The 18,501-nt window shown below is 38.9% G+C and overlaps 1 protein-coding gene across 1 annotated transcript in view; it reads right to left on the bottom strand.

The window, feature by feature from the left end:
- Nucleotides 1–5,918: 5,918 nt before the first annotated feature.
- The window catches only part of IL31RA (interleukin 31 receptor A), a 46,808-nt gene continuing 34,225 nt past the window's right edge, over nucleotides 5,919–18,501 (bottom strand). Inside the window, exons 11-16 of the mRNA XM_050913570.1 lie at nucleotides 17,356–17,457; nucleotides 16,399–16,545; nucleotides 13,695–13,835; nucleotides 11,664–11,757; nucleotides 9,842–9,920; nucleotides 5,919–9,011 (exon numbers count right to left, since the gene is read on the bottom strand). Of these exons, the coding sequence (XP_050769527.1) occupies nucleotides 8,412–9,011; nucleotides 9,842–9,920; nucleotides 11,664–11,757; nucleotides 13,695–13,835; nucleotides 16,399–16,545; nucleotides 17,356–17,457 (1,163 nt within the window). The 3' untranslated portion in view covers nucleotides 5,919–8,411. The remainder of the gene's footprint in view (nucleotides 9,012–9,841; nucleotides 9,921–11,663; nucleotides 11,758–13,694; nucleotides 13,836–16,398; nucleotides 16,546–17,355; nucleotides 17,458–18,501) is intronic.

Consider the following 18,501-nt stretch of genomic DNA (forward strand, 5'->3'; position numbering starts at 1 on the left):
CACTAGCTCAAATTAATACACAATTCAGCTGTTTACAAGCAAGTTTTATATAGTCTCAAATCATTCATGGTATATAAGCGCTATGTGTTATTTGCAGGTAACCTTTGGCAGAGTATCTTACCTGAATATTTCAGAATAGCTGCTAGTAAAACATAAAGCTATTGAATAAATATTCACAAATTACCTCTTATAATCCTAAGGAGCGTGACAGTTGTTATTAAAACCACTGTTTTGTATGACCACTGAGATTTAGAATTGCATTGTTTGTTACATAAACAACTTCCCAAACATTGTGCTGTTGAATCTTCAATATTTTGTATTTTGACATCTAGGTTAGCAAAGTTAAAATGTTACAACCTAATACCTGAAACCCCTATTATAACAAAGCCCTCTTACTCCAATTCCTCAAGGGAGATTTCAAATTAAAATCTGAGATTTCTTTGAAATAGAGCTTCAGAGTTAATTCATTATCTTTCTTGTAATATTTCTCACCTCTGACAATGTAAGGCCAAAGGATTTGGTACCATTCAACTGCAAAAACTACCAGCTGAAACCTCACTTTCATGACCACATCACATTGCATGCACCACAGTTCGTCTGAGGCTGCAGGTAGTATGATCTCCGGCATTTGTTCCACCCAGCCTTTCAGCGTCATTTTGAAATGTATGAAACATAGCCCAACATTAATACCCTAAGATCTGTGCCTGCAGAGATCTACTCAACTGGTCCATCACAGTTGCCTCGGCTATCACAGCTGCAATCACTAGGCATTCAAAGTTATTATCTTACTATTGATCACAGTAATTACCTGTACCATGGGAGCACTAGAAGATATACCTACACTGTCACTGTAGTTCTGGACTTGAGCCTGCCTGTGTCTCAAGTTTCTTGATCATCCAGACTGCTTAAGTGCTGGTTTGCACTGAACTGCGAAGGGAAGGAGCCAGCCACCTCCTCAGATGGGAAACTCAGACGTGAAGGCAATGCATACACTGAAACAAGGAGCGTCAATCTAAAAGCACAGCAACAAATACAGTAAAAACATAGATTAGAATTTCTGGTCAAGGGCCAGGATCTTGTGGGCTCTTATGCTAGACTCTATGCATAACATAAAACAGAAGATCCCAGCAGTGAACCAGCTTGCACTCTCATCTATGCTGATCAATGAGACTGAGCAGCCATATAAATTACATAAACAACTTCCTTCTCTGCAGGTATTGCTGCACAAACACTAGATTAATTATGATACCTCACTGTGTCTGGGCTCAGACACACGTGTACACAAAGATATTTAGATGTACACAAACACTTCAACAGGCAGTTTCTCAGAGGAATCAATGTAGTTACATAGATGATACATACACACATAACTGCGTCACTTCTGCTGAAGCTCCACCAACTTGCAGCAGCAGCAGGGCCTCCTCCTCTTCTTGAAAGCCTACATCTGAAGATACGCTGCTTGCACAAACTAAAGGAAGCAAACAGTGAATGCAACATTTGAACTTTCCTTACCTGCGAATGTCCAACGTACTGGAAAAATCATACTGTGCATAGAAACAGCAGAAAATGCTTTCCATTGCATATGTAATTTTGTTGTTCTCACAAGGACGCTTAAGTTTTCTCATACAGGCCAATGCGGTGAAGACAGGCGTATATGCATAATGCATGGTAACTCTGAACACATCTTCATGTAAAGTCTAGCAACCATTACAGAGACAATAAAGGGGTCGGGGGGGGAAATCAAAATGCCTGTACAAGTAATTTAAGACTAGCTGGCAAGAAGCTCAGAACAAGCAAGACATGAGTGTGTTGAGAAGCATTAAGATAATTCTAAAGTCATTTTTGTGTTTAGGAGTGGTATGCATGGGTGCACCTACAAAAAGTCTGTAACAGGATCAAATTTCAGATCCCATTAAGTTCTCAGCTCCTGTCTGCTTGTCCTGGTTTTGGCTGGGATAGAGTTTTCTTCCTAGTAGCTGGTATAGTGTTATGTTTTGGATTTAGTACAAGAATAATGTTGATAATACGCTGATGTTTTCAGTTGTTGCTAAGTAGTGTTTATACTAAGTCAGGGATTTTTCAGCTTCTCATGCCCAGCCAGCAAGAAGGCTGGAGGCGCACAAGAAGCTGGGAGGGGACACCGCCAGGACAGCTGACCCAAACGGGCCAAAGGGATATTCCATACCCTATGACATCCTGCCCAGTATATAAACTGGGGGGAGCTGGCTGGGAGGGGCAGATCGCTGCTTGGGAACTAACTGGGCATCGGTCAGCGGGTGGCGAGCAATTGCATTGTGCATCACTTGTTTTGTATATTCTAATTCTTTCAGTAGTATTATTGTAATTTTTAAATTATCATCATCATTATTATTTTCTTCTTTTCTGTCCTGTTAAACTGTCTTTATCATCTCAACCCACGAGTTTTACTTTTTTTCGATTCTCTCCCCCATCCCACTGGTTGGGGGGGAAGTGAGCAAGCGGCTGCATGGTGCTCACTTGCCAGCTGGGGTTAAACAACCACACTGCCCTAGGAAATAATTAACATCAAAAGAGTCGATTACATCTAGAATGCACCCTATAGAATCATAGAATCATTTAGGTTGGAAGAGACCTTTAAGATCGAGTCCCACCATTAACCTAGCACTGCCAAGTCCACCACTAAACCATGTCCCTAAGTGCCACACCTACACGTCTTTTAAATACCTCCAGGGATGGTGACTCAATCACTTCCCTGGGCAGCCTGTTCCAGTGCTTGACAACCCTTTTGGTGAAGAAATTTTTCCTAATATCCAATCTAAACCTCCCCTGGCACAACTTGAGGCCATTTCCTCTTGTCCTATCTCTTGTTACCTGGGAAAAGAGACAAACCTCGCTACAACCTCCTTTCAGGCAGCTGTAGAGAGCGATAAGGTCTCCCCTCAGCCTCCTTTTCTCCAGGCTAAACAACCCCAGTTCCTTCAGCCGCTTCTCACAGGACTTGTTCTCTAGACCCAGCTTCCTTGCCCTTCTTTGGACATGCTCCAGCACCTCAGTGTCTTTCTTGTAGTGAGGGGCCCAAAACTGAACACAGGATTCGAGCTGTGGCCTCACCAGCACCGAGTACAGGGGGACGATCACTTCCCTAGTCCTGCTGGCCACACTATTTCTGACACAAGCCAGGATGCTATTGGCCTTCTTGGCCACCTGGGCACACTGCCGGCTCATCTTCAGCTGGCTGTTGACCAACACTCCCAGGTCCTTTTCCATCGGGCAACTTTCCAGGCACTCTTCCCCAAGCCTGTAGTGTTGCAAAGGGTGGTTGCGACCCAAGTGCAGGGCCCGGCACTCAGCCTTGTTGAACCTCATACAATTGGCCTCGGCTCATCGATCCAGCCTGTCCAGATCCTGCTGTAGAGCCTTCCTACCCTCAAGCAGATCAACACTCCTGCCCAGCTTGGTGTCATCTGCAAACTTACTGAGGGTGCATTCGACCCCCTTGTCCAGATCATTGATAAAGATATTAAACAGAACTGGCCCCAATACTGAGCCCTGGGGAACACCACTTGTGACCGGCTGCCAACTGGATTTAACTCCATTCACCACCATGCTTTGGGCCCAGCTATCCAGTCAGTTTGTTACCCAGCGAAGAATACATCCACCCAAGCCATGAGCAGCCAGTTTCTCCAGGAGAATGCTGTGGGAAACGGTGTCAAAGGCTTTACTAAAGTCTATGTAGACAACATCCACAGCCTTTGCCTCATCCACTAAGCGGGTCCCCTTGTCACAGAAGGAGATCAGGTTAGTCAAGCAGGACCTGCCTTTCATAAACCCATGCTGTCTGGGCCTGATTGCCCCGTGTGTGCTGTGTGATGGCACTCAAGATGATCTGCTCCACAACCTTCCCCAGCACCGAGGTCAGACTGACAGGCCTGTAGTTCCCTCGATCCTCCTTCCAGCCCTTCTTGTAGATGGGTGTCACATTTGCTAACCTCTGGTCAACTGGGACCTCCTCTGTTAGCCAGGACTGCTGATAAATGATGGAAAGTGGCTTGGTGAGCACTTCTGCCATTTCCCTCAGTACCCTTGGGTGGATCCCATCTGGCCCCATAGACTTGTGTGTGTCTAAGTGGTGTAGTGGGTCATTAACCATTTCCCCGTGGATTATCGGGGCTTCATTCTGCTCCCCAGCTCAGGGGGCTGGGTACCGCGAGAACAATTGGTCTTAGTATTGAAGACTGAGGCAAAGAAGGCATTAAGTACCTCAGCCTTTTCCTCATCCTTTGTCACTATGTTTCCTCCTGCATCCAATAAAGGATGGACATTCTCCGTAGCCTTCCTTTTGTTGTTAATGTATTTATAGAAACAGTTTTTAGTTGTCTTTTACAGCAGTAGCCAGATGAAGTCTAGTTGAGCTTTGGCCCTTCTACGTTTCTCCCTGCATAACCTCACGACGTCCTTGTAGTCCTCCTGAGTTGCCTGCCCCTTCTTCCAAAGGTCATAAACTCTCTTCCCCCCCCCCCCCCGAGTTCCACCCAAAGCTCTCTGTTCAGCCAGGCCAGTCTTCTTTCCCGCCAGCTCATCTTTCAGCACATAGGAATGGCCTGCTCCTGCACCTTTAAGATCATCTTGAAGAATGTCCAGCCTTCCTGGACTCCTTTGCCCATCTTGCAGTGTTACATCTCGAAGCAACATACAAACATGAAGCCTACGGCATCACTGTGCAAAACTGGTAAAAAGGAGTTGTACCAGGACTGTGGAAATGACTGCAAAGGTGACATGAACCCATTGGCTGAGCAAGAATAGAAGCTGCGAGCCCCCCCCCCCCCCACTCTGTGCTCAGATTAGGGCCCTGCTGCATGCAAACATTTACCTCTGCTACGTGAGATACCAAACTCGGAGTAGCGATGCAACTCTTCTGAGTAAGTTCTCACTCGTGAACACAAGTTGAAACATCTATCTTGAGAAGTCATCAACTATCTCAAAAAGAGAGATCTATTTATAATAAATCAATCTTTCAGGAACAGGAAAAGACAACATGTTATCTGTAATAAAATACACGTTGTGGCAAGATAAACATTAAATAGCACCAGCTAGGTCAGACCCCTTGCCAGTCCATCTACAGCAGCTGTTCAGCAGCAATCACATCATCTCTGGAGGAGCACACACTGACCAAGCGAGTGCTAACTGGAAGAAAAAGGCTTCCTTCCCTTCACTGCATCAACCACTACAATAGTTTTTCCCCCTATTTGGACAGTTGCAAAGGGCATGAGGAACACAGAAATATCATAGGTTATGGGGTATGGAAAATTTGCCTATAATAGGTTACTATGTTATAGCAAAGAGTTTGTGGGATTCCTGTTCAAAGAATTTGAAATTCTGGGGAGTTAAAGGTAAACTCAGGTAACAAAAGACTGAATGTTTAATTTAGCTAAAAATCTGGTAAGTGAAAAACATAACCTATTCATAATTTGCAGAGCATAAGCCTTAAGGTCAGAAGGGAATTATTTGTATGATACACAGAAGAATGACAACTGTGAAGATGCATCAATATCTTCTTGAAATTATGCCACAATCTGATCTCTATTAACCTTGCAAAGATCCATACACCTGAGAGATTAATTTTCTGCATTTTAAGGAGGGGTAGAAATGGGCATTTTTCAGATCAGTGATGGTGAAGTGAAATGAAATCTAGGAAAACTGCTCTCTAGGAATGATGACACCAGGTGTTCTATAAAAAAAATGTACCAAAAATGTTAAAGTATTGTAATGTCCAACCTGCCATTGCCACTTGACATTATAAAAGTGGAATTACTGCCCAAATACCTAATCTATTTGTGGATCCCTCTCAAAACAGGATTACATTTCTAAATGAATATGAAAATCTAAAATGTCTCAATGGTGTATTTAGTATAAATTGATAAAAACTCTTCCATGTGCTCTCAGTTTTATTTTTTTCATGGTTCACAGCGTTAGTTTGAAAGACAAATTGTAAAAGGTCAGAAAGAGTACAACTCTGAATGCAAAACAAACCAAGCCCAAGAAGGTCACGTTCCAAAGCACGGGCAAAAGGCAGACCTAATTTCTGAGATGTACTGAGCCCACTTATTGCATCATTCTTTTTCAGAGAAAATAATGAGCAAGGAAATCAGCAGTGAGGAGAGAAAAGCAGAATAGCAATAGAGAAGGAAATAAAATGGGATGGAAAAGTAGGTTATTACCCTCCAGAATCTAAGAGATGTTACAGGGAGACACTACCCAAACCACTCAAGCAAGAGCCTCCCCTTTCTAATGATCCCTTGGAGGTTGCATTGTTTTTATTTACCTGACTCAATCACGCAACTCGAAGTATGCAGCTTTCATACGGCTACTAAACAATTGCCAGACAGGCCCTGAAATATCTCTGTATCTGTTTATTTTTAAATCTTGTGATATTAAAACAAATACTGAGATGTAAGGGGAAAAAAACTGCTGTGACTGAGTCAGTGACTTCTGAAACCTAGGAAACGGCAACGTAGCTGTGAGTGAGAAGTCTGAAAGTGAGTGAAGCAGCAGGAGCATTGACCCAACGAAAGCTGTGTCCCACGCTCATTTCAGAACATGACTTATCTAAGTAAGCAAGGGCTTTTAAGAACAAACATACATAACATTTTGGCTTATGGCACTGCAGTTGGGAAAGTGATCTAACAAACTTGGGGGGCGTGGAAACCAGTGTTGCTGTACAAGGAACATTTGCAGAAATTGTCTTCTCATCCTTTCTTGGAAACTAAACAAATATTGCTATGAGTAAAAGCAGCTTCCAAACTACAGATAAAAAGCCTAAATGCAAACTTTACTCTGTCTTCCCCAACATAACGCAATGCAAATTGTCTTCCCTAACACAATGGAAGTAGTAGCCAATACATCCAGGGTAAGGCTCAGCCTCCTGATTCATGCTGGACAATGTGTTTTCCATTCTCCCACTCCTCCTCCTTCACAGAAAGGAAAGGCTTTCTATTCCTATTCACATTTGTCTCTCTTTTTTCTATCCCCATGACTCCTCCATCTTTTTCACCCCTAAAGAAGTCTATAGTTATGCGCAAACAAGACTGATGATGTCAAGCCTTTAAATATTGTGAAAATAGTTCAAAGTCTTAAAATGACTGTGCGCCACATGTCATACTGAACACCCCCTTTTAACACATTTTACTTATGAGTTGACACTCCATCTCTTTTTTTCAACCTGTCATTTAACAGAGTAAATATTTCGGTAAGAGTTTGACAGTAATAGCCTCTTTCCTGCTAAAAAAAAAATAGTGTGACGGAGAGTTTCCTGCTTAATTGCCACTGTATAAAATGGAAACTACAAGTAGTTTTATGACTTATCAACATCATAAAACAAGTGACAAAAGTTATAGCCTTCATGTAGAAATCTCTAATCCTGAATCAGTTACTGGAAGATATCTGGGGCTATTTTGTGGACTTAGTGTTTTTTCAATACCTCCCAGAAGAATAATTTCCTAAATATAAACTCAGTGCTTATTCCAACACAAGATGCTGTATTTAGTTGAATTATTTTTCAGTTCAAAGTATCAAAACCTCAACTGGGAAACACAGTTTTAAACTGGGAGAAATTAGAGGCAAAAGAACAAGAAGATAAGAAGATATCCTGCAGCAGAGTTTTAAAAAGCAGCACAGAAACAGGACAGACAAAAGCAGCACAAAATACAGAAGATGATTAAAAACACAAGAGAAAGGGAAGGAAGTGACAAAGCCAGTGTAACCCTACCTTCTCCAAAATGCAGTAAGTCAAAAGCATATACGTAACAAATATCCTCTCATTAAAGACAGAGGAACTATGAGCCAAACCACTGATTCAAGAGTCAGGATGCAAAAAGACAATTACTGAAATCTACCAAGTATTGCAAAACAGAAGGAACACTATACATAAAACCAGATATAACACAATTGAGGGAAATAAGAACAGGAAAGTAGTTCTACTCCATGCGACTTAAGGAAGGATTTGGCAGATCCTGGCTCTGTTCAAGTCAGTCACGGTTTCCCCAGCAGAGCTCAGCCATGGGAACTGGTTGCCTGGCGGGAAATCGGTGAGCTGCTTGCACTGCTGGATGCTCTCGCAGTAAAGGTCAGTTTGTTTTAGCAGACTGATACAGGAGAACGACGAAGAAATAAGAAAAGCTCTTTCCTTTGCCTCACTACTGCCACATCTATCTGGTAAAAAACCAAAAACAAACAAAAAAACCCACCCCACACTGAAAGTGAACACTGATGGGTATAAACACAGTGCAAAAAATTACTTCACAGCTGTTCAAAGGAAGGGGGTGTTTTCATCCAAATTAACTGATATCAGCCAGGTTAGAACATATGAATACATAGGAGCAGCAGTGCCAAGATATATCTCACAAGGGGACTTTACAAAGGAAAGTTTTCTCATGCTAATGAGCTGTGGCCAGCCCGAACATGTCCAGAGTTACATAGGATTGTCCTGCGACATTTTGTTGAAAAGGAGGTAAGACAGTTGACTGGCTTTTGGGTTCATTCTTACTGTGTTCTGGCAAGTTCTCAGAAATAAGAAATTCCCTTGTTTTAACAGAATTTTTAAGGTATGGATTGAACAGTGCTTTTTCACTGAAATCTTCCAGCTTTAAAACTTCTTCATCACCATTTTCTTCATTTTTAATTGAAGTCTGTTGGGATTCACATAAATCATCTTCCAGCATTTCTATGGGTTGGATTTCCTTTGCTGGTATCAAAGCTGAAGGCATTTGACTTCTGATATCTTGATCAGTAATTATATAAGGCATGGATGGTGAAAAACATTTAGCAACTTCATTTTCTTCATTATACAGTATCTTTTTATTTCTGTTAATCATGCCTTTTGTATTAATATCAGGACATTCAGAAACATGGTCTCCACAATTCATTAGTAGTGATCCTTCCTTACTTTCTCCAGGAGAACAATGTTCCAAAATACTTATGTCTTCGAAGTCTATGGTTTTAGCCTCAGGTGTCACTCCCTTCAAAAAAGAATTATTCTGTCAGTACAAAGAGATAAACTGGAAGGTTATATAGGGATAGATAAGGTACTAGTTTATTTTTTTAATATATGAAATATTGCCATTTGAGCTCTGTTTGACTCTTAATTTTAAAAGTGCATTAATAAAGAGTTCATGTGCATTTCAGCTGGGATGCAGTTATATGTGAATGAGTACTAAAAATGACAATGTTATTCTGTCCATTTGTTAAACACTTTCATATTAGGTTTTCTATGCTTAATAAAATAAGGAGTTTCAATGAAGGCTCAGAATCAGGCTCGGACTGTTTCCATCTTTTCCACTCTAACCAGCTGTTTTTCAAACAAAAGTTTAAATCCCATTCTCCACAGATTATACTTTCTATGTAAATCTGATCAACTCCATTTCATTCAAATAAACATCAAAACTTTAATAAGGAATAAATATCCAACAATAAAAAAAGGCAGAAATGTTAGTACAATAATACACCAAATCTTATTATATGTTGCACTGCATTTTTTTGTGGAGAAGGGAGGAGATATCCAGATGTGAAAATCTGACTCAGTAGACTCCATAACCTGAGCAAATTTAATTGACTTTATTTAATAAACCATGTCCACCAATCACTTTATAACTTCAAAACATTATTTCTCGTTATCATATAAGAATTAAATGAATTTCTAAAGATGCATCTTTTCTATTAGTTTGAAATACAATGAAAAGCATTTTATAGCACTTAAACAGAAGAATGGAACTCAACAGGTTTTTTTTATTTAGTCATAAAATGACTGTCAGAGAAGGACTTCTCTCCATTTAATCCCTTCTTTAATACATAAAATTGCAATTATTACCATAGATGCATCAAGAGGCCATTCCACTGCAATGCTCTCCGCAGGATTCGGTATATCAGGCCAGCAAACCTTTTTAAACCTATCATTGAGAAAGGAATTTTAGTGAAATGATGAAAGGAATAGATTATTAAAAATAAAATGAACAATCTCCAGAAAGCCCAAATACTGCTAAAATATCAAACTTTCACAAAGGAAGTCTTTCCTATATTAACACAATCTTTTTCATTAAAATTGTTTTCCCTCACATTAATTTTCATTACAAAAGATCTCAACAAGTAAAAATCTTGGGTTATAGAGACATTGCAGAAAAACTACTAATGCACAAAAGTCTTTTTTTTTTATTATATAGTAGATCAAATAATAGCATGCCAAAATAAGGCTGTATACAAAACCTGTTGTGATCATGTTTCAGGGTGGTTCTTCAGCGAAAAGCCACCTCAGGTAAACTTTGCTCTAGGAAAGTGTCCAAAGCACTACACCACACTAGAGCTACACCGAGTTCTTACGTTAACAGCAGATAAATTATGCTGACTCTGTAACTTATAACTGTCCAATGGAGTAGTAAACAGGAGACAAAATTAATCACTCATTGATATTGGGTATATATGTAAGTGAACGACAACCAGGCCATAGCTTGACTTTTCACATTGCAATTTCATCTACACAAGAACATAAACATTCAGCTACATAGAATCATAGAATGGTTTGAGTTGGAAGCGACCCTAAAGATCACCTAGTTCCAATGCCCCTGCCATGGGCAGGGACACCTTCCACTAGATCAGGTTGCTCAGAGTCCCATCCAACCCAGCCTTGAACACTGCCAGGGATGGGGCATCCACCACCTCAAAAGTACTCACATCTCAAAGTATTCTCCAGAATCAAAACATAGTTTCTTACTATTGTAAAAATTCAGAATACACAACACAGATGAAGATGTAAAAGTGCTGGAAATTATACTTAATACTTCAGCTATACTTATTACCTGATGCTTTGCATGACAACAATCTTGGTTCTAATAGCTCAGAACACCCCAAAATAGTTAAGATTTTTAACCTTCTTATTTAGTTTCAGCCAAACAACCCAGTCACTTTTCATGTTAAAGAAAAGCACATTTTATAACCTTCAAAAATCCTCACAGTCATCTTTGGGATGTTATAGCATCCCCATGCTCTGAGGAAGCAATTTCAAATCTGGCAGGAGACATCTCTGAAGGCAGATAAAAGGATTATGAACTGTGTATAGATATGGATCCATACTCATGGATCAAGCATCCACATGCTTTCACATGATATAATTTCTAGTTTCTTCATGACTTCTTTATAGCTCAAGGGAAGCGTCACAAACTAATGCAAGTAATATTAACGTAGCTAAGATAAGTGATAGGGGTTACGTGAAATGTGTTCTAGTGGTGTACGAGAGATATATTACGAGTGCCTGGGAAACTTTATTTTTGGCATTATTAACTTTTCAGTAACTGACTTAAAGTATGCTCCCCTCACTTAATTGACCATGGAACTGCAAATGGCATGTAGCATCTTCCATAAACTGACATAGGTGACAATGTAAATCTGTTTCTCCTATTTCTTTTGTTCTGATTTACTGCACTTTCTAAAATTAATTTTTTTTTTTGGACTATAGCACATTAACTGCAGTTACAAGATAACCTGTATGCTTAGTTATTTGTTACTGCAATTACTTATTTTCTTAATTTGACATAGGTTTGGAACCCAACAAAAGCATTTAAGATATATAAAAAATTTGCCTTTTACAAGTTGAAATTAACTAATTGCATTCAGTTTTAGAAGGTAGAAAATGTACTCACGCGTGTTTTTTCAAAATGCATGTTATCCAAAGGCCTAACAGAAACAACATGCTTAATCCAATGGGTAGAGCAATGAAAATAACATCTTCTTTATCTTTAGAGGGGAAAAAAAAACCCACAGATGTTTATCATTTTTTCATGTATTCCCTTAAGACAGCTAATTTTCAACATCCAAGTCACCTAATTAGCACAATTCTGAAGAGCTCTGTCAAAACTAGCCAAAATTACTCAGAATACTGTATGGTACTCATTGTACAATGTGTCAAAAGATGAGTATTTTTAATCCAACAAGTCACAGTTACTAAGCCAGAAAAGCAGCTCATGATGAGACTCCTCAGGATATCTCAGGAACAGATGTATTGCATTCTAAATTTTCCTTTATTTAATAGAATCACACAATAATTCAGATTGGAGGGGACATCTGTAGGTCACCCTGTCCAACAGAATCATGTTACTTAGGGTCTGTCCTGGTTTTGGCTGGGATAGAGTTAGTTTTCTTCTTAGTAGCTGGTACAGTGCTGTGTTTTGGATTTAGTGTGAGAATGGTGTTGATAACACTCTGATGTTTTAGTTGTTGCTAAGTAGCGCTTATCTTAAGCCAAGGACTTTTCAGTTTCCCATGCTCTGCCAGCAAGCAGGTGTGCAAGAAGCTGGGAGGGAGCATAGCCGGGGCAGCTGACCCGAACTAGCCAAAGAGATATTCCATACCATGGAACATCATGCTCAGTATATAAACTGGGGGGAGTTGGCCAGGAGGTGTGGATCGCGGCTTGGGCATCAGTCAGCGGGTGGTGAGCAACTGCATTGTGCATCACTGGTTCCCCCCCCACCGCCCTTTTTTGTTATATTCCTTTTCATTACTGTTATTATTATTATATTTCATTATTACTATTTTTAGTATTATATTTTACTTTAGTTAAACTGTTCTTATCTCAACCCACGAGTTTTACTTTTTTTTTTTCTTTTCGTCCTCCTCACCCCACTGGGAGGGGGAGGGGGAAGTGGCTGCGTGGTGCTTAGTTGCTGACTGGGGTTAAACCACAACAGGGTCATACCAAGTCATCCTTTGAAAGTCACCTAGGATGAAGAGTCTACCACCTCCCTGGGCACCTGTTGTTTTAGAGTCACCTAAAACCACCATATAGTGCAACTTCTACCTGTTACTACAAAATAAATAGTAAATTCAATGCAGGAGATAGGTTTTAAATACACAAAAAATACAGTTACTCTGACTGAAACAGTGCACAGATTTCTGAGCTAGCTTCTAAGTACCTACCAGAGGCAGGTACTGACAGCAATAGAGACCAGACCTCAGCATAGTCTATCTTACCTTGCATTTGAGTAGCAAACTAACAGATGAATTTACAGGCAAAAAATAAATTAGCTTCAAGTCCCATGACAAGTTTAAGGATCGCTCATGCACTGTTTTATATTTCAGTTTGGCCACCACTATGACAATTTATGTATGTATTGAAAACACTCTTCCAGAAGTAGAAATGAGGAAATGTCTGAACTTCTGACCTGCAGCCATCATACCAACCTCCCTGGTAAAATCTGGCTAAAACAAACAGTAAGAAATAGGAAAAGATATTTCCCCACACACACTGGCCACAACCTGTGTACTCATTTATTAGTTAAGCTTATATAGCAGAAGAGAAGACGAGATGCAATGCAATGCACAGATGTGTATCTCAGATTGAAATGTCTGCTTTTTAATAAACTGTTAGACATCCCATCCCATAATTGACAGCATAAAAACTGTTGCCCCCACAAACATCCATAGTATTCCACAGCTTTATTGACAGCAAAATAAAGATTTTGGGGTTTGACTTCTAATCTCGATGTTTTAGTCTGTGAGATGATCAGTGAAATTGAGTTAAATTCAGCTAGTGTTGGTAATTCTTCGTTGTTTTGTTTAACACTAATTTAAAAAAAAAAGAAGAAATCAACAAATGCCTAAAAAATGTCCTATACTTCTTACTCCCAAACCTATTTTTAAAATAGTAGTAACTAACCCGGAATATTACTTACTGAATTTCAAAGTCTTGAAAATTTTTGGCTCTCCACTGGTTCCACCAGCTTCATTGCTTGCCATGATATAGACAGTATACTGCGTATTAGCCTGTAAGGACTTCAGTCTGTATTGCAGAACGTCAGAGTTCACAGTTTCATCTTTTTAGGAGAAAATTTGTGTCAATAAACACACAGAATAGTGTTGTACCAGAGAACTGTACACTTATTTAGCATCTTTTACGAAGATAGATCACAAAATATTTTAAAGATACTTGAAATACAAAGCGACCTTATCAGTCCTTTAAGAGAGAAAACTTAAATTACCAAACAATGTTTATCAACGCTACTTAAAAGTTTAGGGCAAAACCATAAACCATTATGTATTTACTTTTAAAAATACACAATTTTTTGCTAATATTAAAGATAAGCAAATTATGATCTCCTGTAGTTTATTTTATCATTGAAAACAGTGCGTTAAGAACTTATTTCCTGGAACCTCGGCTCAGAAATTAAGAACTTAAAATATTTCTGCAGCTCATAAAATTTAACTATATTTCTAGTACATGCAGTTAGACACTGATCATCCAAAAGGATGGAATCTATCAGCACTGGGTATCACCCCAATAAAGTCAGAGGAAAGCCAAAATCAACAGAAATTTTTTTCCAAGTTTAAAAATACTTTTCTTCATAGAACTCAACGTTTCCAATACCTTCTCTGTTACTGAAATTAGTATGATGTGCTTCACTTTTAAATTTTTTTAAGCAGGGTATATATCATAACATCCTATGTCTACAAACAGTATTAAAAGCATGTTCATATTATGAAATTAAAGTCACTAAAACATTTTCTGGTTGCATCAAGTCAAAGCCAACTCATGTCATCATTCAGTTCAGTCAAGAAACACTCAGGAAATAGATATGCTGCAACATGCCCTGAGATTAAGCAAACTGAGTTTCTCTTAAATCAAGGAGGCAAAAGTGAAGTTCTAGAGTTAAAAGGCCATCAAGTGAAGTCACCTTGGCACAAACTCCATGTTCTATTCTTATCAAAAAGATGTGACATCAGAGAAGCCTCAAAAAATATCAGTACAGTAGGGTTTTGCCATTTAAATTTAACTCCCTTGAGTTGCTATTTAAAACTAATTTCCTAAAGAAACTCATCTGAATCCCTAAAATGAGCACAGTCTGCTTTATGTTAGAAGTAATATGGAGATATATGGCTCCATAACATGAGACTGCACATCTTGAGGATGACCCTGCACAAAGCAGTCAGCATTAAATTACTCAGAAACCAACATGGCATGAAAAATTGCATGCAGAGGACTGAATCTGACAGAAATAATCAGCTTCCTCTTTCTAATTTAAAAAATTACCAATAATACTCTGGCTCTGGCTCCAAACTGGATATCCAGAAGCAACTGAATACAACACAAGATTTGTAAGTTTGATATCTTTTTTAAAAAAATTATGTTAGGTGTCTGCTAACAGTGATGTCTAAAACAAAGAAGGAAAAAGAACCATTTCTGAAGCACTGAATGATCCAACAGCATTCTTCATAAACTATACAGGAAGAACAAATTTAGGCCTCCAAAACATTTCTCATAAAAGATTCTGCTCAGATTTAGGCTAGAGAAGTTCTGAATAGATAGGATTATACTGACACCTTGTATGGATACTACTCCTGAGGCAGGAGATTAAGAATACGCTCAAAAGTTATGCAGTCAGCCTCCAGAGCAGAAAAGCAATACCAAGCACAGAAAATCAAGCACATTTGAAGAAATTAGTCTAAAAACTATGTCCAAAGAAACTATTTCTTGACAGCTTATTTTAGCTTCTTGGCTATCATTTGCTATTTTGCTTTTATTATAAAACTGACCGTAAAAACATTTTTACCAGAGAAGTTCCACTGTACTGTTCCAGAAGCTGAGGGCTTGGGAAAGGCATCCTTCCAAGGACATGCATGGAACTTATAAATTCACTGAACCCTCACAAGGGTCAAATTCATGAATTTGCATAAGATCAATGACTCTCCAATATATTTTAGCTCCACTTTAGCGCCTCTACTTCTGTCATGACTTTTTCTATTGGCTTCAGAGGTGTGTCATGATGGAAGAGAGATTTGAAGATTGAGAGAGACTAGTACGTATGCAAAAGGGGAAAAAGGCAAGTATCTGACAAATAATACTCTCTAATTTGGCATAATCCTGCAAATTTGATTTTTTTACTGTTAATGGAGAACAATCTGCAAAAAGCCTCTCATATATGAGTTTCCATCCTGGTCTGGAAAGGGAAGAGGAATGATAGTGCTGCCATACACTGACTAAATTTATCACCTGGAGATCCATCAGATTTGCATCTGAGAAGCAGAACGGATGATGTGGTCAACAGTCATGGCTGTACTACCATGGGCAGTACAATACTAATAGTAAAAAAGATTAATTGAGAGCAAGCAGTGCTGTACAAAGTAAGTTCAAAACAAAGAAATTGAGCAAGAATACACATGTAGTATTAAAGCAGGGACTATTCACTAGAATAGCCCATCATTTCAATTAAACCTAAAAAATTTTTTAATCTTCATGTAAGCCATATTTTAGTACCAGTATTTTCAGATATATTTATAACATACAATAACGAAGTGTGCTAATAACTATGAAAATAACTATCTTCAGACACCAGATTGTCACAACCCTGTTGAAAGCGTTGATGTTTGATGTATACTTACTCAATTCTTTTCCATCTTCAGATTTATAAAATATTGTATAGTTAGTGATAAATCCATTTCTTTTATCCTTTGAAATCTCCTTCCATTTTATTGTAACTTCATTTTTCCCTGGAATGCCTGTGTCAGCCACAGGTCCTTCTGATGGCTCTACACAGAAGCGTTATAAATTAGAAAAAGTAATGAAATAGTTTAAGTACCGCAATGTTGTCCATCTTTGTTACTTCACACATACCAGTAACATTAGGGGCAACAAATGTACAAGTAAATATGTCATCTTAGTGCTCTGATACAGCCCTTAACTTTTCTCACCTTCTTTAATGCATGATTTCTTCTGATAATACTTCCCCTCATCTATTTTGGCATTTGCATAGTTCTCAGCGTTACCGCATCCGAATACCTCAAGATCACTAAAAGGCTCTATCCTCACAACATCAGAGAGACATCAAGAGGTAAAACATCCTTATGCACTCATGGGGGAACTCAGGTGCAAGGTCACTGTGTATGCAGGACATCTCTGGCTGAGCTGAGATTCAACTGGGGTCTCCAGCATCCCCAGTCTTTGCCCATTACATTAGACAAAGTCTTTCTACTCATACAATACAACCTCATGTGCATTGCTCATAACTTTGAAGCTGTAATATTTAAGAGATAGCCAGTTTAAACTGTTTCATGTTTGTAGCTATACTCTTTCCAAGTGCTTTGTATACAGTACGTAAACTTTACAACAAATGAGTGGATTCAAGCAGCTATGTACCTGTATCACAAGATACAAATTTTCTTTACTGAACAATTCAGTAGCTGATCTATGAACAGAAATCAGGAAGCCCGAATCCTGGTGTTTTTCAGCATCTACACCTCTCCTTCAGTAATGCCAGTACCAAATTGCTCAAAGACAATACACCCTGACACACAGATTACAACACACCTTTCACAACATTATTAGTTTAAAATACGTACTTTTTTCTTGAACATAAGTTTGTATGGAATATGGAGCTGCTACTTTATTTCCACAGAGAGGATACACTGAGATGTTATAGCATATAAATGGTTTAAAGTTTTCTGTAAGGAAAAAAAGGAATATTTACATACAATTCCCTATGTGAGATTAATTCAATGGAAGTAGAATAAATCACAGTGCAGTTCTAAATATACTGTTACAGACCTCTATTTTCTTCAGCTTTTTAGCAAGCACAATATATATATATATTGCCTTGAATGCTCATTACTGCCCTTAACGCAATGAATTTTATTTAGTAGTATTCATAAGAGAGTTGGTTTCTGACTCATTTTTCACAAGAAATACTTTGAATGGGTAATTATACTTCAGCCTTATACAGCTTCTCTGTATGAAGCCACTTATCTTGTAACAGTTTAAGGTTTTGGAGAAAGTTTTTATTTTCAAATAACCAGTATAAAATGATACTTCCAGGAATATTTTTCATTTCACATATCTTTAGGTGTACTGCTCTGCAGAAGAGAGTTTTGTCTCATGCATCAAACAGCTTAAAAGGCACAATGGAACCCCAGCTCTTAACTCTACGGTGATGTTCCAGTTAGGCCAACTGCAGATCTGCTTCTAACCAGCTTGACTGAAAAGTACAATTGTATAAGTGAAACCTCTGCAGTAGAATTTTATGTGTCTCAAGACATAGTTCAAGCTTCTGGAAGTGAAGTTTTGAACTCTGAACAATCCAGCAGCCAAATAATCAACAGGGTGCACCCCCTACTTACAAGCAAGTCTCATCAACTCCAAGAGGACACATCTGTGGCTTTACAGCCCATGGGATGAAACCAGTGTAAAGGGTTTCCTAGACCACTCCTCCTCAAGCTCTGCAGCTTGTTCAGCAATAATAGCTATTGGCAGATCCCTGCATTATATCGTCTCTCTTCTGCTTTTTCAGTCCCTTACACCTATTGCAACCCAGCAAAAGTTATGATGGCCCACATGTCGTCCTTAAAATAATTCCACAAAAGAATGCCAGAATCAGGCCTGAATAACAGTAAGTCTGAATTTGCCTTGACATTTCTAAAGTGACTTGTGCTTAGGGTAAACAAAGATCTGCTAATAATGCTGAGGAGGAAAGTCGGGGGGGTTTTATATAT

The sequence above is a fragment of the Gymnogyps californianus genome, chromosome Z (genome assembly GCF_018139145.2).
Source record: "Gymnogyps californianus isolate 813 chromosome Z, ASM1813914v2, whole genome shotgun sequence".
Taxonomy (NCBI): domain Eukaryota; kingdom Metazoa; phylum Chordata; class Aves; order Accipitriformes; family Cathartidae; genus Gymnogyps; species Gymnogyps californianus.